Source organism: Manacus candei, unplaced genomic scaffold, assembly GCF_025592945.1.
Source record: "Manacus candei isolate 608988 ecotype Guabito, Panama unplaced genomic scaffold, ASM2559294v1 h1tg000015l, whole genome shotgun sequence".
Taxonomy (NCBI): Eukaryota; Metazoa; Chordata; class Aves; order Passeriformes; family Pipridae; genus Manacus; species Manacus candei.
The window spans coordinates 22232953-22259002 of NW_026138063.1; the positions used below are offsets into that span (position 1 = coordinate 22232953).

Here is a 26050-nt window from a genome sequence, read left to right on the forward strand (position 1 = left end):
ACCGTGTTCCTGCAGCAGTCAGAGAAAACCCACCTACAGCAAAGGGTGGCTATGGAGGGGCCCTACAGAGGGGGCCACCAGTCCAGAGCTAAACAACTCCCCAGGGATCTTTAGGTTGGTTTAAAATCACATAATTGAAAAACAAGCCCAGAAAGAGCTGAAAGTGCCAACAACTGCAACCAAAACAGGCAGGAGGCAAAGGGAAAATGCCAGGGACAGAGGGAGCTGTGCTCTCCTTGGGACAACATGGGGGCAGGAGGAGGGAGCATCCCAAGTGATCATGGGAGCCACACAGTGTCTGCAGGGGAGGGAGGCTACAAACCCAAAAAGGATGTGGCACTTTTCAGGCCCAGCCCCAAAGCCAGAGGCATTCCTGGGTTTCCCTACCCACGAATTCCCCAGCGTGGCTGCCTCACGGTGTGCACAGCACTGGCCCAAAGCCCAGAGAAAAGCCAGAGCCCTCCCTGCCACACTGGTGCCTGGTCTGACAACGTGCAGAACGTCTGTGAGCAAGTGAAAGCAGAGCAGAGCGGGGGGTACGTACCCGGGACGTGCCTCGGTTCAGCCGGCACAGCTGGTCAAAGGCCTGGATCTGCTGAGGATCCAACAGGGACTCTGAACTCGCCTAAGAAAGAGAGTGAGAAGGTTACAGAAACCACACCCCGCAGGGGGTCCAGTTCCTATACACAGAAATTCATTCCTGGGCCTGGAGCAGCTGCTCCACAGCCTGTCTGAGAGGCTTTTTGAGCCACCTCTCCTTTGGCTTCAAGCCACCGTGTGCACCTCAGTTCTGGGAGAAAACAGTCCTGTTGTGGCACAAAGGACAGATACACCCCTGCATCCTGCCTTCCTGCTGGGCTCTGTCCCTGATGGCACAATACTGAAATACCTTTGGGGGAAGGATAAAAGGGATGGGAAAGCTCCCCCGCAGCCAGCTGGGAAGAGAAGCAATGGGTTTGTGTGGATGAGCAGCCTCTCCAGGGCTCCTCCCCAGGCAGCAGCAGCAGCAGTTCCCCCAGTCCTGTCTCACCTCCCAGCCCTGCTCAGCCCCACACGGCCCCGCTGCCATGGGGCACAGGCTGTGCCTGGTTGGGACAGGAACATGATGGTGCCAGGGACTGGGAACAACTAATGGCATCCTAAGGTGCCTTTTTATTCCCAGTGGGATGTTACAGACTGAAAGGTGGGAAATGAGGGGTGGAAAGGGGGTGAGTGACAGCCATGGTAGCCATGTCCCCTGGGACTGGCCCTGCCCAGCAGCAAAGGGCAGCTCCAGAGCTGCAGGGAGAGGGCCCACAGCTGCACCAAGAGCACCAAGGCAAGGAGGGCTGCACACTCAGGCTGCTGTAAATGGCACCATTTACATATCCCAGGGAGAGATGACAAAGCATCACAGATTCTTGTAGGTTTGTTCCATTTATCACACCACACTGTTTCTATTTTGAATGTTTCTGCTCATCCTGCTAAGGAAAAGCATCATCAAGAAACCACAACAGGAGCCAGGGGAACGGCCTCCCTCATGAGCAGCAGGCTGGCATCTGTTGTCTCTGGGGATCTATTTTTAAGGGAACATACAAATATTTTCTCCAAAATACATTTCCCAGGGGCTATTAACCCAAAATGCTACAGTCCTACCAGTGGGGACTGACTGAAGCTGCACTGACTTTAAACTCTCTTTGGCAGTGGAAGGTGCTCTGAGCCCACCACAGGTTTCCTGAAGCCTGGATAGTTCTGTGACTGTCCTGAAGCCACGTGTGCCTGCCTTTGATCATCAGTCTGGGAAGAGATCCCTTATGCTGGCAGCATGTGCCAAACTCCCTCCCTCCCTTCCAGATATTCTCTCTAGTGCAAATAACTATTTGCTAGTTGCCAGCCAAGCAGCCACACGTCCCATTCCCTGCACAGCTCCCGGAGCCTGGGACACTGAGGGGCAGGTACCACAGCTGGGGGTGGTACTGGCAGGAACTAGCAGGTCATCCTCACCTGGAAAGAGCAAAAAGCAAGGAAAACCTGCCCTCCACAGTGTCTGTGGCCACAGGCACTCAAGGACAAGGAAAATGCCGTATAATTGGCCTCCCCTCTCCTGCTCTCTCCCTACCACGCGTGTGTAACTATCAATCAGGCTGTTCCCAGGCTGATGAGCTGAAATATTGCAGGCAATTCTTTCTGTTGTCATGGAAACAACTGCTGTCAGGCCTTTTCCTTTTTTACTGTGTCACTAAAGGTGTGTTTCCCTTCGGGGGCCGTGGGAGGCTCTGGGGTACAGCAGCAGCACTGTGGGTCAGTGGAAGCCCCCAGGCTCACCCAGAGCACAGCCCCTGCCTCCAGGGCCAGCAGCTCCAGAGTGTCCAGAGCAGGACAAAGCCCTTGGCACCTCCAAGCCACTTTCAGCAAATCCCTACACCCCTTTGGAAAGGCTTCAGACTAGACACAGAACCCCAGAGACAACTGATTCCCTGTGGATCTGGGCCAGGAAGGAGAAAGGCTCCTTTTAATTTTCCAGCTCTCCAAGATCCCACCACGAATGCTCATTTCTGTTGCATAGTTTTTGCTTGCACGTATTCCACCCCCTCTGGTAGTCACCACACAGCCCTCTCAAGCCTGCAATTATCTTTAACAGCTCCAAATTCCATCCTCAGCTGGTGCCTGAGCAAAGCAGATCACAGCAGCTGGAGCAGAGGTACCATCTACAGTCACACAAGAGACCCATCCCAGAGCTGCCCGTCAGCCATTCCTTCCACACAAGACACTGCTGCACCAGTTGGAGCTTCAGAGCTCCACACTGTGCCAGGGGCTGCTCCCTAACACAGGCAGAGGCAGCCACAAGTCCTGGGGAAGGTTCTGGGGTTCCTAGGAACCAAGGCAACCCCCACCTCCCTGTTTAGAGCCCACGGGCAATGGACACCAAGCCCACCCTCTGCCTCCCTCCCCTGCAACTGGGCACTCTTTTCACCACAGCTCAGCCAATCTTACAAATGGGTACACAAACCCAGTGTTTTAATGAAAGCTGAGCCAATTAAGGTAAGGAAATCTGGAAATCTATTTCTCTTCTGTGGGACAAGGCTCTGCTGTTCTCACAGACTCCCAGGAACCTGGAACAAACAACCAAAAAGAGAGCAAGGCAGGCAGCTCTGACCCAAAGTCACTGGAACGACAGTGACATTACAGAAGTGTTAATGAGCTCCAGAGAAAGCTCAGGACACCCCTCAGAGAACAGCAGTGCTCCTGCTGCTGCAGCTCTGCAGAGCCTCTGCAGTGACACTCCGGGACAGACACAGCCCAGCCATGGCTGAGGGGGAACAGCCACACAGCTCAACCCTTCCCTGGGGCCATCCCAGAGCCAGGGATGTGCTGCTCCTCGACCAGGCTCCCAGGGCCTCCCCAGTGCCGTGGCAGCACATCCAGGGTGAGCCCTGGCAGCAGGACAGCCCCGGGCAGGGCCGGCAGGGCCCGGCAGGGCAGGACCCGCAGGGCCCGGCAGGGCAGGACCCGCTGCTGCAGCCCCAGCCCTGACCCCGCGGGGCAGAGCAGCCTCCCCAGCACTGCAGCACAGCCAGGCTGTCCCACAGCCCTGGCCTCCCATCTCCTCAGCAGCAGCATGGGCAAGGCAGATGTCTCTTATTTCCAGCTGAACTTAAGTGAACCTCAGGAGCAAAGCTCCCACTGAAGGCAGGGAGAGCACAGGTTTGTTTGTGCTCTGATACACTCACTGCTGCTGCAAGGTGAGCCTGCAGGGATGAGGGCACAGCAGGGGACTGGCTGTGGCAGGTACCTGGAAGCATACTGGCACACCTCCACACACCCCCTTCAGTGACTCCTGCTGACGCCAGGCACTGCTGGAATATTCCCCTGGCCTTACAACTGATGCCTTCAGCCCAAGGAGCAATAATCCTGTTCAGGATTAATTAGACAAACCCAAACCCCACCCCCCCTCACTGGACACAGCAGACGAGGTGTTCATTCCTAATCCAGCAGGCTCCAAGGGAAGCACAGCAGCACGTGGATCAAGTGTTACAGCAGGTCTTTGCTGGGGCTGAGCCCGAGGACAGAGGCTTCTCTGCAGGAAGGCAGAGAATTCACCAGCTACAGATGAGCCAAGGGGCGTTGAGCAGATCCCACAGAAGACTGAAGGGGTGCAGCGTTCTCTCAACGGCAGGAGTTGGGGAGAGAAAGGGAAGGTAATCCCAGAATCTCCTGAGCTGGAAGGGACCCCCAAGCATGATCCAGTCCAACCCTCAGCCCTGCACAGGAACATCCCCCAGAGTCACCCCCTGTGCCCCAGAGGATCAGCCAAACCCTCCTGGAGCTCTGGCAGCCTTGGGGCTGTGCCCACTGCCCTGGGGAGCCTGGTCAGTGCCCAACCACCCTCTGAGAGAAGAACCTTTTCCTGAGATCCAACCTGAGCCTGCCCTGGCACAGCTCCAGCCGTTCCTCTGGGTCCTATGTAAAGACACAGAGAAGGAAGAAGTCCTACTCGGTGTAAGAAGGGCTAGTGACCCCTCCTGCCAGAGGCTTATTGATAATGTGACCCCAGACCTCACAGAACAGCCCAGGGAACACCTGTGCTACCCATGCCCCCAGGAGCAGCCTGGCACTGCTGTGCCACAGGGAGGTTTCCAAGGTGCTTCAGCCCAGCTCTGCCCTGAGGGCTCAGCAGCAGCTGCCTGAGCCTGGCTGTGCCCAAGCCTCACACAGACCACAAAACACTGTTCTCCTTGTGCACAAGGAAGGTGGGACATGGAAACTGCAGCTTCCCACTGATGGGATATACCAGAGACAGATGCTCACCTGCATTTCCAAAAGCTGCCCTCAGGAACAGCCAGTGCCCCCTGGGCTCCAGCCAGCACCACTGACACAGCCAGAATTCCCTCTCCCACCCTCCCACGAGGGACTGCAAACAGCCAAAGCCTCAGCTTCCAGTTATTTTGCTCCCCTCCTTCAGAGGAACATCAGAAGAGAGGAGCCACTGGCACCATTAACCCTTGGGCCCAATTCCAAGCTGGTTATTCCTCAGCTTGGAATCCCAAAGAAGAGTAGCCATCCCCCCTGCAGGAGCAAATCCAGCCCAAGGAACAGCCTCCCTGGCAGGTCTGTGCAGTTTGGGGGAACATCCAGAGGTTGCAGCAGCCCAGCATCTGCCACTGTATTTAAATGAGTCTGTTCAGCACATCCCCCCAGATAGGGAATGAAATCTTCATCAAACCACAGGAATAGTTTCTCAGAAACTGAGATGCAAAGTCAAGCCAAGATTCTCCACTGCAACTTTCCCATCTTTTCTCTTAACCAGGACATGACCCTTCCCCAGGTCATCCCAGTCCCACTGCTCTTGGCTTTGGGCAGTTTGGAATTCAGCTGTCCCTGATTCTTGTCAGCAGGCAGGGGTTGGGATTGCAGGCAGGGGAAGGAACCTTCTGCCAGGCTGCAGATTGCTCTGTACGAAGGCCAGGAGGCACAATTACAATTCACTCTGATTTTTCTCAAAAAAAACAACAAAACAACAGAACTAACCCACCTCTACAGTAGCAAAAGTCCAAGAAAACAGTCAATTTTGATTTAAGAGCGTCTAAAGGATAAATATGGTTTTCAAATCAGTCTTTCTCAAGTTGTATTTTGGTTTCAGTTTTAGCTTTGGTGCCAGTCCTCCTCTACCTGCTTGTGAAGACACCTGCACACAGTTTTCTTCTTACTTAATCACTTCTGTTTCCAAGCAATCCTAAACACAGTGAAGGAATCCCCCCCCAAAGCCAACTCCAAAGCTGGAGTTCGCTCAGTCAATGTGTATGTGGGAATATTCTCCACAGAGGAGAGAATGCTCAACCTTGTAACTGTATAAAACACTACTTATCTCCTCTTGTTATTGGGGGGATCACAGCTGGTTATTTTCAGAGCTATAAAGCCTCTGCAATTTTTTGTATTGCTGGAGACAAACTAATAACTGATGGTCACTGTTACACTGAAAACAGTTGAACTGGCTCTGTTCACTGATTGATGGAGGTCATGTAATGCCTGGTTGGTTCTACAATAAGTATTGGTGAAAAAAAACCATTCTAAACCTTCACTGTTACCAAGAGAAAGCACCCAGAGGTGCTGCAGAGGGCCCAGTCCTGAGGCTCTGGAAGGCTCACAGGCAGGGGTGCTGGAAGGCTGCAGGACAGAGCTCCAAGGTAGAGCCTGACAAACTGGATTAACTATGGATCACGTCCATTGTCCGTCCTGGCGTGACTTGACAGGATTAAACTCCTGAATAAAACATTTGCCATCTGGACAGCTCCAACAATGGTGTCCTTAGAACTCAGGCACCTCCTCAAACATGGAATAACCAGAGCATGGCAGTTCAGGGCTTTGTGGCAGGGCTCATGGCCCAGGAGCCAGGACTGTGCTCCTCTCCCTGATCCCCGGTACCCAGGCTGGCAGAATCCATGGCAAACACAAACCAGCTCACTGACACGAGGCAAATGAGTTTTGGGGATGGATGGCTGAGACATCAGGAGTGTTTCAGCAGGTATTTAGGCAGAGCCCAGCTGCTGTGCCTTCACTTCAAACACCACAACAGCAACACTGCGAGATTGCAATCGGATTAAAACCCACCACAAACACAAGCTCTCATTTTTGTGAACTCTCACTTATGGGAGGGTAGGGGAGATGGGACAGATGATCCTTTAGCCCCAGAAGATTATCCTTGAGATGGTAGCAAGGCTTAGGGGATAACACATACAGCACAAACTTTTGGTAGCAGAACCAGAGGAGAGAAAAGCCCCCCTGCCCTTCTCCCCTGTTCCCCTTGGCTGGGGTGCCCCAAGCCCTCAGCCCAGCCAGGCCTCACTTCAGTAGGAGCTGTCCCTGATCCTGTGATGGGTCAGTGATGGCTTGTGGCATCTCTCCACCTCCCCAATTTCAGGGACTGGCTACAGCACCACACACACAGCACAGGGCACAGAAACCCTGTCTGTTGGGCTGTCGTTTCACATCCACATCTCAGCCACACTGCACAATTCAAACTGACAGGCCCTGCTTGGGCAGGGCAGAATTAGTGCTGGGAAATGCACTCCAGATGCTCAGTGGCATTTCTCAGTATGAGTCTACTCCTAATTCAAGGCTTCCTGAGAAAATAAATACCTCAACTGAAGATTTCCCTATGGAAAAATAAAAACCACATTAGATTTTGCCCAGAGACAGATTAAGTTTTCAGGGTCTTCGAAGAGGTTGCAAGGAAACACCCTCCCCACAAATCCATGCGTGGAATGGCCTGGAAGCTCTGGAGATGGCTCTCTGGGGTAAGGGAGGGCAGGGCTGGAAGCACAACCCTGTGAGCGTGGCCTCCCTCGGGATTTCCTGTTCACCAGCACCAGCTCGTCCCACACAGAGCTCTGGCTCTGCCAGCAGAGTTAGGAGGGAGCACAGAGAAGCTCCATCTCCTCCACATTCCCAGCACCTCCCCCATCTCAACGAGTCAGTTCTGTGACTCAGCCCACGGCCTGGTCAGAGGAATTGGTACCTCCCAGGGTTAATGAACGCTGCTGAGGGGTGATTGTTCAGCAAACAAACTTCCTGGAGAAGCTGGAGATTCTACAGTCTGTTGCCAAGTCTAAATATACTCAGCTTTTTTAAGCTCTGACTGCACAACAGTTTGGTCACATGCAAGTACAACAGTTAAATATTGTAATTTAAATACATGAGGAACATCACAAACTTGGAGAGGATCTGGGACATGGGGAGGAGGAGGTGGGGGGCCTGAAGCAGTGCTGGGGCTCTGCTGAGCCAGAGCCAAGCTCTGCTGGGCTGGGCTGGCTGTGTGTGGAGCAGGAAGCAGTGGCTTCCCTGCCAAGAGCACATGACAGCAGCAGGGAAGCAGCAGCAGGAAGCATCCCACACTCTGATGGCCTGGGATGGACAGTTTCCAACCAGCACTAGATGACCTGTGCTGTAACCCCTTTCTTCCCCATCCAGTCTCTCCACATCTCCCTTTCAGCCCTGAGTCCCAGCCAGCCCCTCACTTTCACAGACACATCAGATAAATAAAGGGAAGCATCTTCCCTTCCCCGATCATTCCCACTGCATTTGGAGCACTTTCCCCATCTTTCTTGGGATATGTCCACGCTGGTGTTCAAGGGGAGGCACAGAGGCTCTGGCTGCCCATGAGAAACCCAGAGAATAACCCAGTTATCAGGCACTGGGATCAAGGTGTCAGGCACTTGAATGCTGGATGCAGTTTTAGTATCTAATTTTGCCTCAAGCTGTTGAAGTGCAGCCCAGCCTGTCACCCCCCTTTACAGCCACTGCTGGGGAGCAGGAGTGCAGAGGGGGAGATGTGGTGCTGCTGAACCTGCCCAACTTTAGAGCCAGTGCCCACATCCCCCTGCAGCAGGGCAGCACATACACACACACACACCACGTTTGGAAGCAGCCTGGTTGGACCCCAGTGGATTTACAACCTGCCAGGAAAGCTTTCCATGCTGTCACCAAATAAAACACTAACACAACCTGACTGCAGAGACTGCATGGGGCTTTATACACCCCTCTGAGGTTCCTTTTCCTCCCTCCAAGCAGGAAGCCTTTCCTGTCAGTGCAGCAGCTGCCGGGAGCTGACTGATGCCATCAGCCAGCTTTGGATTGGGATGGATTTGGCAGAAATTGGAATCATCTGCTGGAAGAAAACTAAAGTACTACTACAAAAATGTACTGCAAGACTGAATTCTCTTGGTTCCAGCAGTGAAGACTCACTGCTCTGGGTGCATCTGTGTGATGACAATGCACTAAGTACCTCGAGGCACAGGAACAAACCCTCCTCAGTGGCTGCCTTTGCCGAGCCAGAGTTCAGCTCCCCACGTGCAATATCCCTAAAGACACCCCAACAAGCTGCCTGCCAGTGTGGCTTGCAATCCTCAGCACAATGCCAGGGAAGAGACAGCTCCATGCATATGGAGACTGCACTTCTGTTTGAATTAGGGATGGTGAAACTTCTTGAGCACAAATACTGACAATAAGCACAAACTAATTCTCTGTTCTCTCACCCAAATCCAGCTCCATCAGTCTTGGTCACACACAAGCTTCTTAAAACATCACACTTAGCAAAGCCAAAACAATCAAATCAATCCCAGACCTCTACCCAGAGCCTGGTTATCTGTTGGGAAGGTGGAACAGAGGCTCCATGATCCAGCCACAAGGAACATGCCAGCTTTTAACTAAGTTTTATAGAAGACATTCCTGAAAATAGTTTGAAAGGAACTGTCCCCCCAGTGTCCCATCCCAGACTCTCCCAAACAAGACAAAGCAGTGGATGCACGTAGCAGGCAATCAGCTGCCAGCATCCAGCTGGCCCTGCCATCAGCTCCCAGGCCTTCCGGATTAACACATTCCCACGACTTCCACAGCTCTGTGTACCCATCAAAATACAATGACATTCAGGAACGTGACCAGTTGGCTGCTGATACTGTTTGACAGCTACTGTTGGATCAGGGACTTCTCTGGAAGCACAGACACACGAGAACAAAGCAATGACAAAAGCTTACTCCAAGAGAAACCACCTCCCAAACCCTACCTGTGTCAGGGATGCTCCAGTTCCTTTTTTCAGCTCTGAGAAGTTCTCACTGAGCTTTCCTCCCTTGTTACTCGAGTTGCATTTATAGCACATCCACCTCATGAGGCCCTTGGTGACTGTCCCACACTCCTTGCTCAGCAGGCACAGGGAATGGTACAGGTGGCCACAGCTGGAAAGAGAAGGAATCAGTGTTTGGAGGCAGGGCAGCCCCTCCTGAGCCATGCACCGTGGGGGAAGTGGCTGGGCAGTGGGATACAAGGAGTGCAGACAGCAGTGTATGCACTCCCTCCCACCTGCCCACCCTCCTGTGGCACTCCCAGACTCACCACAGTAACAGTGGGTGCCCATCTGCTGGTACAGCCACAGGACAGAACAGCCAGGTAACAGTGACCCTGTCCTACTGTACAGACAGCTGGGCACAGAGGGGAGCAGGGGAGAGGCCAGCCACAAACACAGCCAGGGCTGGGGGGGATCTGAGCTGGACAAACACACACAGGAGCCCAGGGTGCTGCAGTGCCCCAGGAGCACTGCTGGGAGCAGGGACACAGAACTGGGAGGTGATTCCTTGCAGAGAGCAGAGCTAGCTGCATGCAGAGCAGGCTCTGGTGGGTTTGATTAGCCAGCCCTTCACAGGGAGACATGCTCACAGGAATATAGATGATTACTCGTGCAAGTCAAACACCAGGAGCTTTTTTCCCCTTTTAGAACTACTAGCACATCACAGCTGTGACCCCACCCCTTAACTTTACCTGAAAACAATGATTTCATCAGCAGTTTCTTGCCTCCTCTTGTACTGCTGGAGACAGATGCAGCAGTAATCCTGCTTTGGGGTGAGCCCCCTCGTGACAGAGGCTCTCAGGTTACACAGGGACCAGTGGAGATCGTGGTTTAAAAGGCTCGTAGTTGTCTCTAGAAGGGTCTGTGTGGGAGACAACACAGAGTAACTCTGTCAGTCTGTCACCTCCACGCTGCACAAACTCCCTGCTCATCAATTCTTCCTAACAAGCAGCTTAGCAGATCACTAAGAGTAAAAACAACCCAATAAAATCCCCTCTTCTATGTTTTCTATCCACTGCCCTCAAAACACTTCACCTTTCAAGGCACGTTAATAGAGGCAATTCCTCTCCACTCTTAACTAGACAAGCTCTGTATTGATTTTTGTCAAAGAGCATTAACAGAGACATGGCAGGCTCATTTTGGCATCTTTCACACCCTTTTTCCCTCTACCTGGTGAGTTACTGCTTACAACCCCCACTTTAGGAGAAATGTGCTGATAAAAGTCAAAGCCCAAATGCCCCGTGGCAATTAATGCATTAAAAAACCCCTGAAGTGCTCCTCTTGTCCTTCCCAACAGAGATGTCCATTTCTGAAGAGCCAAAAGCCAACACCCTGTGTTTTCAGGGGTCAGGTCCCCTCAGCAGCAGCAGGTGCTCTGGTCTGTGACCTGTGGATGCTCCACAGCAGCAGCTCCCAAAAGGCTGCAGGGGCTGCAGCACTGGCTCACACCTGCACATGCAGCCTGTCCCACAGAGCTGCCAGGCACTGACAGAGAGTTTGTGCTGCTCTGACAGACTTCACCAGGACCCCAAACAGGGCTAAAGGCTCTTCATGTCCAGCCCTCTGCAGCACAGTGATTTCCCACTGTATTTTTACTGGCTGCTGGTGCAGGGAGGCCTGACCCGAGCAGCAGATGGGATGGCAGTGCCACAGGGCAGCAGAATGAGGAGGGTGACTCTGGAGGAAGACTGTGCATTCTTGTTTAGGGGAAAAGGAGTTTTAGAAAGCTACTGAAGTGTGGAGATTGCCTGGGATTTGGGACTGGACAGAGAAAAGCAGGACTGAGGTTAAGATGAAATCTCATCAGGTCACAAAGGAAGTGCAGCATTACCATTGGGAAGTGCAAAACCAGCCTAGTTGAAAAATCTCTTATTTAAAACTGCCTATAAAGACAAAGCATATCAGTTTTGTGCCTTTGAGTCCCTAACTGCAGGATGAGCTGGAGAAAAGCAGATGTTTCTCCTTCCAGCACGTTTAACACAGAACTGAGCTGCAGAGGTGTTCACCATGTACCCATCAGTCCCCTCACCTGCAATCTGTGAACAAAACAAACTCATCCCCAGCCCCCAATCACACAGAAATCACTCACACATCCACTGCCTTTGCCCTGCAGACACAAATGACAGATGAGGGAGAGCAGCAGGGCCACACAGCCAAAATAATCCTGTTTGCAGCATGGGCAGAACAGAAACACAGCCAACTTACCTGTTCATAGTTAAAGGTGTCCAGCATTCCCAGGACAAGCCCTTGAATTTCTCCAAGTTTCCCTTTTCCATAAACTGGATCCTGTGTGAAGAAATGAAAAGCTGTAGTTGAATCACAGGATATGACTGTTCTGATTCTTCTCAAATAATTTTTTTCCTCCAGATTGGCACCACAAACAGAACCTTTGACTGCAGAGTTAAATATGCTGCATGTGCCCAAGGACAGCAGAATAATCCCACATACTGAGGGAAAATTGGTAATTAGCAAAAATCAGTCGATGGCAACATCAATACTAATTAGTGTGCTTGGGTCAAAAGACTTCAGACCTTGGAAACTCCATTCAGGAGGTGCAGGAGCTGACTGGAGAATGGCATGGCCAGCCAGCTCCTGGGCCCCTGCTCCCTGTGCTCTTGCCCACTCAGGAGTAACTCACCCTCGAGCTCATCCCACACCCCCTCAGCTGCAGGAATGCCAGGCAATCCTGACCCCACACCAGATGGCAGAGGGAACAGGGGCCCAGGGCACTCCTGGTGCTGCAGGGGTGATTTCCACATGCCCTGAGCAGCTTTACTTCCATGGCCCAGCAGCATAAGCAAAGGGCTGTGGTACAATTCATCCCCCTGGTGCATCTCACCCTTCCCCAGCCCTGCTCCAGCCCAAACAATCCCTTCTCCTGCACAGCCACCCTGGCACTCTCTGGAGCATCACTTGGTGCAGGACAGGAGCGTGACACGTGCCAGGACAACCACAGCCTCTCCAACGGGCAGATGGGCAAAGCAAGGAACAGGGGAGGACTTGGGCACTGTCCCTCCCTCCTGCCAGGCCCTGCTGCACAGCACGAGTGGGCTCCTGCTCACAGGGGCACTGGACATGCCAGGAACTGCACAGGGACAGCTTGTGGTGGCTCCCAGTGTCTTTAATAAAAACGGGAAGCAAGGCAGAGGAGTCAGGTCACTAGCAGGATCTACTGGCTGCTGCAGGGGTGAGATCCATGTGTGCAGCCCAGCTTGATCCAGGTTCATCCTGTCCCTGTGTCCTGGACAGTCTGACCTGTGAAGAGCAAGGCTGTGCCCCCCTCCATCCCAGGCTGGCACCAGCGAGGCCACTCGTGCCTGTAACTGGAACAAATCTACCCAGGAATGCTCAAAAGAGGGTCTGGGAATTCACCCTTTTGGAACACAAGTCCTCAACTGGCAGACATTGAGTTGGACCTGGAAAACAGCATTTTGCCCTGCTGAGAGGCACAGAAGGACATTGGGGGAAGCTCCTGCTGGGAGCTGAGAGAAGCTGTCTGGTGCAATGGGCAGGACATGGGTTAAAAATAGAGACTGGCAAGATGTGGAAAGGAAACTAACCTAGAGAGCAGAAAAATGGTGGGGACACAATGGAAACAGGAACTGGAAGAACAAGCTCTGGATGAGATCAATGAGAGAAAGTAGGAGCAAGGATGATTCCATGCTGAGACTGGGAAAGGAAAATCCACAGTGAAAAAGTAAGTTGACAAAGACAGTTAAAGCAGCATGGAAGTTACTCTGCAAAATACTCTGAGGGATCACCAAACCAGCTACAGAAAGCAAGTCAGGGAATTCTTGAACAGCCTTCATGGGAAACATGACAGGCAGAAACACCAATGTTCAAGCCTAAATAAAAACAGCACTGAGTCCAAACCAGCTGTGGATTTGGAGCACGTGGGATGGAGCATGAAGAGCTGGATGTGCTGCAGAGGCTCCTTTTCTGCTGGGGGAGCACAGAACCTGAACACTCCAAGGTTCCCTTCCTTGCACCATTTAACACACAGCACAGGGAGCAGGCACACTGCACTGAGTCACCCCAGGAATTATGGAGGGGCAGCAGGGACTTGGGACCTCCAGCACAGCAAGTGGTGTGACCCACAGTGCACAGCAAGTTAGTTCTGCCTCCATCAGATACTTTTCTAAAGCCATCAAACACGTGCCCAAAGAAAGGCAAGTGTCCAGATAGCACCACTTACAGAGAGCAGCTCAAAATTCCTGCAGGTGCAGACTTTCAAAGCCACTTGTTTCTTGTCTGGATAGGCAGAGGAGGGAGAGAGAATAAAGCCCCACCTGCAGCTTTGCCAGGAGGGAACCCAAGTCTGAGGGCCAACTTTCAGTGGCTCATTTGCACTCAAATCACCCTCGATGACCTCCAAAAAGAATGGCAGGTAGGAGGCAAATGGACTGTGTCCTCTGCAGGGCAGGCACATGGTCTGGCTAAGCCTCACACCAGCCCAGTACCTGAGTGCCAGCAGTGAGTCCATGGCCATTCCCTGCTGGCAGTGCTTCCTGGGCCTGGCTGCAGCTCTGCCCCTGGCAGGGATCAATCCACACCCCTCAGTTCACTTCTCCAGCCAGTCACAATGTTTTCTTCCTGTTTGCTGCTTTGAGTCCCCACAGAAGTCCCAGTCACCAGAGCCTTGTGGGATCCATTACTTTTATGGAGGAATATCCTTCATTAATTCCACCCTATAAAATCAGCCTTGGATTGGAATCCATGCTCCAGGTACAAATGTACCCCCCGTGCTGTGGAACAGGCACTGTACCATCCAAAAACAGCTGGCACTGCCCTGGGAACATGGCATTGGCACGGGAAGCCAAAGCCAAACTGGCTGCCCAGTGCCACCACCAACAAGCAGATTGGGAAGCGCTGGTTGGTACCCAGGGACTGGCCAGGGGTGTTCATACAGCCCTTTCCACCTCCTCCAACTGCTTTCCAGGTCCAGGAAATAGCCCTTGCTTTGCTACCAGTGCTAATAAACTCTGAAAACACATTCACTTGCAGCTTCTCCCCTCTGCCAGGGGACAGACCAGCCACTGTACACAGAACTAATCCCAGGGCTGACCTCCAGGACTGGGAAGGAAAAACAGCCAGAGACAGCCCTAAGCAGGAATGGCAAAAAATATAAGGAAAGGCTTTCTGGAACAGTTTTTAGAGATTCCTTCCTTCCTTCCTTCCCCTCTCTGGGTTTCCTCCAGGCAGCTTTTACATTTCTGGCTTCTCCAGTTCTCCATTTTGTAGGAGACATCAGCCCCATGTGCTTACAAAACATTCATGAAGGATTACAGCTTTGTAAGGGAATTAACACTCAACCTCAGCCCCTTCAGAGAGCACTCCCATCCTTAATAACATGGAATTTTTCTTAATGCTCAAGAGGATTCCTCTGCTATCTCTCCTAATGCGGTTAGTTCAGGCTTCCTAGTTAATAAATAACCCCACAACACTATTAAGGATGAGCAAGAACATAAATGTATCAACCTTTATTTCATATGACTTCGATTAGATGCCACTGGGTCGGTGTGCTGTGACAGGCAGATGTCAGGAGCCTCCCCTGTTCCCTGGGAAAGCTGCAGGCCTGCTCACAGCCCCTGCAAGGTGCCCTTTAGCCAAGCATTTTGGTTGCAAAGTTAACATTTGCATAAGGTATAATCTGTAAGCAGTTAAGCCCAGAAGAGGAAGAAAAACAGTCCACTAAAATTGGAATACTCTAATTCCTCTTCAGAAAAGGCAAGATAATCTACCTCAGTTTACTGATGTCATCCACCTTCCAGCAAATCCCCCAGGGAATTCCTGGGCAGCTGTTCCCCCTCCCAGACTGCAGCTCTACCACCAAGCCTTGAGCTCTGCTGGAACAGCTTTGGAGGGCGTTGTCAGACAAGCACCACTCACAATTCTGGGTTTCACCAAAACATTTGGAGGGCTTGGGAAAGGCTGCCCTGCACTCCAGGGCCCAGAGAGGCTGGTTTCAGAGCTGACTTGTGGTCACAGTTAAGGTGGTGCATCAATAACACAAAGAACAAGGCCCTGTGCACTGATCAGAGCCGACACAGAAGGGTTTGGAATTTGATATGGCTTCAAAGAGCAGCCACACAGTTCTGCAAAGGGAACTCCCAGCCAGGGCTAACAACACAGGGCTCCTGCTGTCTGGGAAAGCACCATGCACACATGCCACAGTGGGATTCTGCCCTGCAGGGCACTTCGGTGGCATTCCCAGGTAATCCAAGGAAGCAGATGACAGGGAGGCAAAAAATCCAGTGCTCCCTTCTGCCTAACACAGAGGGAGTTTGTTTCCTGATCCCCACCATGGCAAGGGCTCAGAAGCCCTGAACATTTGAGCTGGGCACCCATGAACATTTGAGCTGGGCACCCATGACATGGCCATGCAGCAAGACATGCTCATCACCATTCCCAACACCAGCCTTCCAGCTGAATCAAAGCAATTCTTCCAAGGGCCAAGCTGTGCATCCAAACAAAACCCACAGAAAGCCTCCCACGGGCTGCTGCAAGCCCTGGAGAAAGAATTTAACACAACACACTACAAACACACAGTGACCTAGAGCAATGCATCACAGAATTCCAGAAAGAAGGGTTGGTGTGAGGGCAGTGTGGATGGAAATGTGGGGTTTAAGCACAAGAGCAAAGGATTCAATGAAGGGTCTGTCTGGAACAAAGGACACTGTTCCCAGCCAACAAGCCAAGGAGGTGCCAAGCACTGAGGGCAGCAGGTGGGTAAGACCCAGGACAGACAAGTGCTCAGTGGCAGAGCCCATCTCCTAAGGAGGAGGATGACAAGTTTGGAGAAGCTTAAGTGAGCTTCAGAGGCAAAAATTCACCTTATGACAGGCAGCAACTTGTACAGGACATGACTGAGCTGGTGGCATCAGTCAGAGGATGCCCAGTGAGGGGCTCACACCCCCTCTATGCCCACAGACCATCCAGGCCACATCACTCCTTCCCACACACCTGAGGGCTTTGCAAACACACGAATGTGAGTGGAATCTGTAAAATAATGAGTGCTAAGTGGCCAAGTCCACTTATCTAGAGATCCTGTAAATCAAGACCACCTCCCCTTCCACAGGATCTTCTCTTCATCTCTACGTTGGTTTCCCTACAACTGTTTCCCAGCTACAAGGGATCAATTCCTGCTCCCATCTTGGAAAATCCTGATATAATGCTCTTTACCTGGAATTCAGTCCTTCTCTCTCTGCAAGCATTTCAAGAAATCATCATTTTTTGCTCTAGTTGTACAAAAATATCTGCCTTTCCCAATCTCTCTTTTGTCAGACTGGATTTGTAGGGCTGACCAGACAAGTGGAATGAGCAGGAGTAGCTCCCCCTGCCTCCAAACCCCGTGACCAGAGCTGCTTTCAGGAATGCCATTTCTGTCCCCAGAGAAGTACTTCACCTGCTGAAGCATCCCCTCAGCCTCTGCACCAGAGCCATCACAGCAACCACTTCCCTCCACAACTGACAAAGACATTTCACTCCCCTGTTGCCTCCAGGACATCAGTGCCACCCTCTGGAAATGGGATTTTCTATTGCTGCTAAAGAGTCCGTCAGAACCAAAACAGAAGGAAATATTTCAAGCCTGCCAACAAGAATCTCTCTTCATCCTGAGGGGAATGGGATCTTCCCCCACTCTGTAACACCTCCCAGCTGTGTTATCTGCACAGTGGGCACTGGTTTGACTCTCACCCCATCCTGGTAGTTCTCAGCATAACCCAGGGAAGCCTCCTTGGCAGTTCCCCACTCACAGCTTCTCCATCATTTCCTGCCTACATTAAACATCAAAGGACAACAGGAAACTAAATCCAATGTCTCAGCTAAAAGCAGACAAAATAAGTTATTGAAGAGCCATTAGGTTTGCTTGACACTTTCTACCTTTGATAAAACCACATTTCGTTTGCTCACACTTTTTATCCACTCTTCTACAAAATCCTTCGCTGTCTTACGATTTTTTCCCAACTCCAAGACTGTGCATAGTATTGAGATCAAACCAGTAGGCTGCTGGAGGTGTGTTCAACCTGTGAAGCCTATAAGCCCTTTTCTCCTCTCACCTGGAGCAGAAGCCCTGAAGAGTGTTTCGACACTGTCTCAACTCTTCAGTCATCCCACTCTGCAGAGTAGAAAATTCTTCTAATTCCTTTTCTGCATTTCTCAAGGCTTGTGATTAAATCCCAAACTCAACTTTCACATGTTTTGCAAACCAACAAATTAGAGTAGCTCATGACCACTCAACCCAAGCACCTGCTTAAAACGATCTCTTCTACAAAATGTTTGCTGCTCACTAACAAACATCTCTAAAATAAAATTGCATCTTTCTCCCAAGCCCACACACTTAGCTTTAGTGTCTTCCCAACTGCCCATCCCAGAACCTTTGCTAAACGACTTTCAACTGATTTAGTTCCAAGTTTGAGAAATTCATTGTGGCTTTGCCTCTAACCCTGCCAAGTTTCAGTTCAAAGTAACTGCAACCCTTGAGATAATATTTTATTTGGTTTGCAGGAATTACCTCAATTATCTTCTCACAGGTTTATGTGTTCCCACGTCTCTGAGATATTGCTATCAGCTTTCCCAACTTACCTCACCAATGAACTTTTACTGAAACATGTGGAACCCAACAATCAGCTGAGCTGATCTCTAATGAACTGGAAATACCTTTTCCCAATAACTGAATGGCACACTTTGGAACTCACCTGGAGGATCCTCTGCAGGATGGAGGGCAGAGCGATGAACGCAGCCATGTTGTTCAGCACTTGCATGGTCAAACTCTTCAAAGCTGGAATGTCAAACACAACAGCCACCAGCACTCCATTAGGATTCAGGGAGTACAGAGATCAGTCTTACAGATAAAGAGAGTTTTATTTCAGGTCACGTTGTTCTAGTTTGTAAACAACTTTTCTATTTTTCCTTCTGCAGGTTTTGCACTAAGCACACACGACCTTTTGTAGCACAGGGTTTTGATACCAGGATGCCTCTGTGTTCTCTCCCACACCCCCCACAGTGAACATTCCCATTTTGACTTACTTTGTAGCACTATCATTCACTTTTCCTACCGCTATCACAAGCCAGTTTGGATGCCTTGTCCATGTTATGGCCCCACAGACTCTAAAACTTCCTAGCAGTGACCTTTGAAACTTGTTTCCAGATGCCCAATTCCCTAAATAAGAGCCAACATTGACATATGTACGGACTCAGCCATTCAGTTTCTTTGGGGGATAATTAGCAGGTGCAGGGAGAAGTGTCCAAAAGGGCTGGGCATAGAAAATGACAGTATTATTATGTCAGGAGTTCCCAAAGCACTGACTACAACCTCCTTCCAACCCACAAAGCCTTTGTGCACGCTGTGCACCTTGGCTCCTTCAGAGACCATCCTCAGTGGAATCAACTTACTAGCACAGCCTATGGCGGGGACCTTCCTCCACTCAGGACAAAATAAAATACAACTAAATTAAAAAATAACTATCTCCCTGACAGCTGCAGCCGACCAAACACCCAGCCTGAGGTCAGTCCTACAGTCATGCAGGTCAGGGAGCAGAATATTTAGGAATGGAGTACCAAAACTGCTTTTCCTCTATTCCTTCAGCAGAGGAGAGACAGCACACAACTTGTGATTCGTATTTGGGGTTACAAGAGCCAAAATACTCACATTCAGAGTATCGACACTGTGAAGAACCAGAGGATTTCTGTGGGGACATCATGGCCTCCAGCAGGGGAAACCACAGGGCCTGAAATCATGGAATGCAAGGGGAAAACCCAGTAAGAACAGGGCAGTGCTAAAAATGAGCTCTGAGCAATGTCAGAGGCCATTTGCAAAGACTCTTCCACGCTCTGAGAACTGCATTTCTCATGACTGCAGTGGGACAGCACTGAAACATGTTAGAACACCCTCAGAGCAAAGCACCTGGGGATCTGCTTTCAGTCTGCATTGCTCATCTCAGACCCAGACCCTGTTTGATCATGGTCTGAGCACAGGCCTTCAGCTCCTCCTCTCTATTCTCACCTGTTTCTTTACTGGGACAACAACCTACTTCTAATTCATCCAACTACTTCCCCCTGTGAGACACAAACTCTGGTGTAGAGACAGCTCACAGAGTGGGTAGCACAGTAAATGGATCCCAGATGGAAAGGGACATCTAAACTCTCTCCCTATCTGTTGCACAGTGACATCCTTGTGGAGAAGACACCAGGAGGTCACCTCTACATTGGACAGTGCTTGTGAAGAGATTACACAATTCCTGACTTCCAGCCACGCCACCTCCTCAGACACGGGAACAAACCATTCTCAGTTCTGAGTTCAGATATGTAAATCATGCAGAATCTTGGGAGTAAAGATGCTTTGGTGAAATGGAAATGCAACCCCAGCCCGAGGAGACAGGCACACCCAGCTCCCTGCAGGAGCTCAAGCCAGCTGGATTGCCTCCACCCTGACAGACCAGGCTGCCACTACACCCAGGGGCTGTGAACATGCTCTGCAGCCACAGTGACAGCACCATCAGCTTTGTGCCACCATGAAGCTGGCAGAGAGCTCACAGTGCCTCCTGCACTGTCTGACTGACATTGAAGCCAGAACCTGGGCTGGAGCTAAAGCGGGGCAGGGTTGGCTCCTCTGCCTCCCCACTGCTGACGTTCTGTGTTTCATCCCTATGAGGGAGGATTTCTCTCTTGTGGGTCTAAAACCTGAACCACTGCAGGGAGAACACAGGGAGGGGAGAGCAATGACTGCCTGAGGCACAGCAGTATCCAGTGGATGTGGAAAGGAAGAGCCACAGCAGGGAAAGTTTCAGGAGACACAGAGGCCTCTGCTGATTTTAGTGACACATTCTTTGATTCCCTTACCTCTCTCTGTTGCTGGTCTAAACTGTGTGAATTCCTCTGGCAAAGGGCAATTGTTTTTATTAAGGTATCTTCAATGTTTTCTAGCAAGGAGGGTTCAGCTGAGCCTAAGAGTTGGTGGGGAAAAAACAAACTGCAATTATGAAAACTATTAGATATGCTAACTCCCAATCCTTCTGCAAAATGAAATCATGCTGCTCATCTAAAGTCTGCTCACTATAGTCAGCAACCAAATTATAAAGACAAGTCCTGATTTTTGGCACTTTTCCTGAATAGCACAATAAATTGGGCAAATAAAACATTTCATGTAATCAAATAAGGAAGATCTTAGCTGTGGTTTAGGATACAATTAAGTAACAACTATGGGCACTGCACTTAATTAGGTGCCCATGAGTCCCTGGGCTAGTGAACAGCACATCTGTGCATATACTCATTTTCTGTAGGCAGAACATTCATATTTATCTGAGAAATTTGCTTCAGAAAAAAAAGCTACTTCCAGCTGTCTCTCATCACTATTCACATGTAATGCCAGCTAAGGCTCAGTAACAAGCTGGAATGGATTCTGACACAGGAAATGTGTCTGGTAAGGCTGTGAGAGCACCAGTCACAATGGAAAAAGCTGACAGGGCACCTGCTCTAGGTCTCTAGCAAGACTAGCAGTGAGAAAGTGTCACCCAAATATCTACCACAGCCAGGTAAATATAAATAAAAAAGAAGTCACTGCAATACCTAGAAACTTGAAATAGGATCTCATTATGCCAGGTGTCAGGTACAAGCACTTTGCATTTTTGTGTTTATCTATCTAATAGAAAATGAGATTTCACTTGATATCTCTTACTTTCATCATCTTGAGTGAGCAGCAGCAACTTGCTCTGCAATCGCTGAAACAAAAGAGAGGACACAGAACAATAAACTTTATAGTTCACTACCAAGAATCCTCATAGAACTGTTTGGAAAAGGTGGGATATAAAGGCTCATCCCCATTTTCCTCCCCAGTATGATTAAAGTAGCATAATGTCTTTTCAAATAAGGAAGGGAAAGCAGGAGCTGAAAGATGATTTTTGACTAAGAAAAACAAATTTCTGCATCTATTATCCACTGGATGTTTGAAGATTCGCCCAAAAAATACAGTGATTTGCTGAGCCTGCAGACAACTTAACATATTGCTATGTGACAGCAGGGAAATGCTTCCATGGATTCTAGTGGGAAACAAATTGAGGAGCAAGGACAACATCAAACCTGAGCACAGACCCTGCTGATGGCAGGGCATGGCAGAAGTGCCACAGTCAGGGTTTCAGTACCTCAAGCATAACCAAAAAGGCACCATGGATATCTCCCTTCTTCTCCAGTAAATACGAAGAAGCTTCGTGGAGCTGATGTTTCTGGGTTATCTGAGTTGAAAGGAGAAAAAAAAAAAAGGTAAATGTAAAAAAAAAAAAAAAAATCTTAAGAAGCCTGCCAGGGTTTGTTTACCCCACAAGACAAGGAGGGCCAGATGGCCAGGCCTGCATGTGCTGTGCTCAGGTTACCCAGGCTGAGCTGCACTCCTACAGCCCCTGATTTCTCAACTATTGCCACCATCAGCACTAAAAAATTACTGTTACCATTGTCATCAAGGGAAGGAACAGTTGCTCTCCCAGCACTAGTCACATTTTGGCAGCGTTGCTTCCCAAAAACCCCAGGCTCATAATTTCACACACCTCCAACACAATTAATCAGCAGTAACACAGCCACCCTCCACTCTGCACTTTCTCAGCAGCTTCAGAGCACTAATGGCCTCTTTCTTATTAGCCCTGAGACCAAACCCAGAGTCAGGGTATTAAACAGACCTAACTGTGCTGCAGGAGAGCAGTTCAGCAGCTGGAGGGAACACAGAGAAGGAGAAATGGACTGGGAGAGCATCCAGGAACTAATCCTGAAGTACCTTTGCAGCACTTCAAAGAGGCAGGAGCTGGTTTGAATGTATCCCCTGGCCCCTGGCCTCGTACATGTCTTTCCTACCTCAATGGTTTCTTCCAGTCTGCAGTATTCCAGAACTTTGAGTGTCTCTAGGACCTGGTCTGGGCTGTACTGGCACAGCAGCTCGATGAACTGCTCAGTGATGGAGGGTGGTAAATGTATCAGCTCTTGGTTAATGCCTTCTCTGCAATAAAACAGGCACGAGAGACTCAAGTCAAACTCTAGCCCAGAAAGCTGGCTGGAAAGAAGAGTTTCTTGTTCCATTGTGTGTTGTCTTTTACCCTTAGTACAGAACTTTAAAAAATCTGGTTTTAAGAGAAAAATTATGCTGTTTCTACTAGTTCCTAGTGCTGGGGGGGTCTCTCAGCAGGCATTTCATTTCTTCCACAACACATTCTCCTGATGCCTTAGTATAAATTAGACTATCAAAGACCCCTGTGAAGAAGAGACCAGCACAGACACATCCTCAGCAATTCCATGGCAAAGAGGCACAAAGAACTCGCCTCATTTCTTCAATGAAACCTTATAGTTTGTCTTTTCAAATCCTGATTATCTGTGTGTCCTACAGCCCTGCTCTGCATGTGTTTGAAGAAATAGTTTGTTGCTTTTTGCTTATTGTTCCTGAAATTCTTCCTTGACTTCCTTCTCAAATGTTAGTGTTTCATCCCTTTGATCCACCTCACTAAGACAGGTACTCAGGCCTCTTTTAGGGAAACATCCCCATTTTCTAATCCCTGGGCTTCTTATTAAAGAAACGTCCAAAGTGGGGGGGAAAAAAGGAGAGAATAGAATTGTAAGCAGTGCCCACATCCCTTTGTCCTGACTGTTTTCTACTGACCTTGTTTTTAAAAAGAGCAACATGAAGCAAGAGACCTCAGAGTGAGGACTGAAAGGATGATGCTCTCCTAGAGTCAGATACAGCACCTGCAACCCTCACATGAGCAGCAGCTCTCTGCCACTGCACATTACACTTCCCATGGCCCTTCTGGGACTGGTGCATCACAGAGAGGAACAGCAGGAGTTCATCCTGCCTAGGAAACAGGGCTTTAAGCTCTGCTGAGGCTCCTGTCAGGAAAGAAAATGGATCAAGGCACGTATTTAGTTTTGTTACTTATCCAAACAGAAATTCCTAATCCGGGAAGATGTGTTGATGTGCAAACCCTACAGTCATGGGATGGAAAAGGTCTGATGTCCAATGTGATCCTGTATTTCCTGAGAGTTACAACAGGAATATTTTCATCCAGGAGAGGCCAGGAGAGTGCTGTGCCCCCAGCAAGCCAACAGCAGCTCACTGTGATTAGTGTCAGTCACTGGACTGGAAGTGATGTGAGCCCAGAAACAAAAGCCTCACCCAGGTACTGAGCAGTGGCCATAATATGGACACAGCTGCACAAAAACTGGTGTCCAAACTCCTGTGTTCTGACATCAGAGAATGGAGTTTGGAAGGGCCAAAGAAGAGCCCTGAATTCTGGCCTCCTGCATTCACCACCCGCTCCTCCCACCACGAACACCCTGTGAACATCCCTGGTGCCTGGGAGGGAGGGAGTGCTCTACTCCTTCTGTGAGTAGATTAAAATAAAGCACTTTTTACCTAAAATCATCTCTTGTCTACCAAAATAGGAAAAATGGCAAGTCATACATTTATAGCACGAGAACAAACTCTAGTCTGGAAATAACTCTGGTACTCAGTATTCACGATTTCATGAGCAAGCTGACCTTTCCTTAACCACTTCATCAAGAAAGGCAGAGAGCAGAGAACAGAAAGAAAGCTGGATTTTGATAATGTCTAAAACTAATCAACAGTCCTGAGCCCTGCAGGTCCTGCTCAGCTCCATGGGGTGATGTCCATCTCCAATATAACCATCCAAACATCTCCCCCTGCCATGTTCTTCCCCAAAAGGAAGAGGTAAGTGCTGGTTTCTCAAAAAAACCTGGCACAAGGGAGCCCTGCAAGTGTCACAGGCAGAGAGAAGAGCCCTTGTAACAGAACTAGAAGTTGAGGTATCTGCTAATGTATTTATAAATCCAGAACACTGTGTTGCTAAATAAGTTAATATTGTTGGTATAACACACAAACACGTTTCACTGTGTTTGGGCTTTTTTAGAGGAAAAAACCCAAGAGTTTAAAGTGGTAACGTAGCAAAGGCTCTGATTAATGAGCTGAGCAACCCCCACTACATTCTTTTTTTCCTAGGGCTGCTTTATGCTACAAACATATAGACATTTGGTTTTAATTTCCCCAGGCAATTCCTGTTAACCCTGTTTCCTCCCTGCCCCCCTTCCACCTCCTCTAAAATAAATCTCTAGCTAAATTAAATGGGCCAAATTAATCCCTAATGCAATTCCACCAACTAGGATCGTTAGACCAGCACGATGAGTTGTGTCCCCATATGATAAAGCAATCATTTGTATTTGAGACCTTAAAAAGCTCATTTTCTGCTCTAAGAGTCTTTATTTTAATAAGAATCTTGTTCAAAAAAAGCATATAAACATTTAGATTGACTGAAAAGAGACAGATGTTTTCAGCAGAACCTAATCACTGTTTTATGTATGAATATACTACAAAGTGTAGGTGTTTCTGCAGAGTAAGATTTTTCCTCCTTCCCTGCCTCTCTCAGGATCCAGTTCAATTCCTTTCAATAGGTCTTAAAGGAAAAAAACCTCCCAGCACTGAGAACAAACCTGGGGACCTGAGTGTTAGTAGAAAAGGGCCATGTGGACCAAAGCACCTCATGGCCCATCAGCCCTGGGGGAAAAGCAGGCATCTGTGGGAAGCTGAGATGCAGGAAGTTGCTCCCCATTGCTGGTTTGAACATATCACATGTTGCTAGTGATTAGAAGGTAAGTACAGCAGAAATGGGGCTATTTAGCTCTAATTATGGCAGAGTGAAATTAGATACGTTTATTACTCAGAGATTACGGGAGGCACTCTGTGCATAAGATTAAAATCCAGGTTAATTACTACCTTCACTGGCTCCCACTTGCTGCAAGTGATAGCACAGCATAAACAAAGTCCTACTTAACTTCCAGCTGGGTTTCATTTCTGCTTAACTTCCTTTTTTATTTAATTAATCATTTATTGACTAAATCACCTAATTTCGTTCCTATAAAACCCAACCAAGATATTTTCTTGGCAGAATTCTGGTTTTGTTTTGACTTCTAAGGTACACAGGAGGTATGGAAATGAACCCCTTCCACACAAACATGGCTGTAAAACTCAGGAAATAACAAAACATGTCTTTGGGTTTCGGTGTTGTGTGTTGGGGTTTTTTGCATTTACATCTGACAAAATCCAGAAAGTGAGTGATTAATTCCAGCTTTTAGCTTCCAAAGAATGCTTTGTATTACACTTCAAGAACTAAATACATTAGCACTTGGACTTGGATAATATTACCTTTTCCTCCTCCTCCTAAAGCACAGTTAGTTTGTAACTAATTGACAAAACAGGATCCCTCCTTCAATTGCATTAACGATTGCTTGAAAGCAACTGGAGCTGTGCATACACAAATGTCTTACAAAATAAATAAATAAAATCAAGGTCTTGTAGCATTTGAAACCGATTCAACAGAAAGAGAACACTCAGTGCTGAAGAACTGAGAGAACAGGAGCAGATGGAGCAAGCAAGTAGGTAAGAGAGGAGCTTGCAGTGAGATATGGCAG

The 26050-nt window shown here is 49.3% G+C and overlaps 1 protein-coding gene across 5 annotated transcripts in view; it reads right to left on the reverse strand.

Moving 5' to 3' along the window:
• The window catches only part of VPS8 (VPS8 subunit of CORVET complex), a 67547-nt gene that overhangs the window by 759 nt on the left and 40738 nt on the right, over positions 1 to 26050 (reverse strand). For all 5 annotated transcript variants that reach the window (XM_051781766.1, XM_051781767.1, XM_051781765.1 and 2 more), the window contains 10 exons: positions 22433 to 22574; positions 21733 to 21822; positions 21270 to 21312; positions 20435 to 20538; positions 19245 to 19323; positions 18292 to 18374; positions 11801 to 11881; positions 10288 to 10457; positions 9539 to 9707; positions 545 to 625 (listed from right to left, as the gene is read on the reverse strand). In XM_051781766.1, the coding sequence (XP_051637726.1) occupies positions 545 to 625; positions 9539 to 9707; positions 10288 to 10457; positions 11801 to 11881; positions 18292 to 18374; positions 19245 to 19323; positions 20435 to 20538; positions 21270 to 21312; positions 21733 to 21822; positions 22433 to 22574 (1042 nt within the window). The remainder of the gene's footprint in view (positions 1 to 544; positions 626 to 9538; positions 9708 to 10287; positions 10458 to 11800; positions 11882 to 18291; positions 18375 to 19244; positions 19324 to 20434; positions 20539 to 21269; positions 21313 to 21732; positions 21823 to 22432; positions 22575 to 26050) is intronic.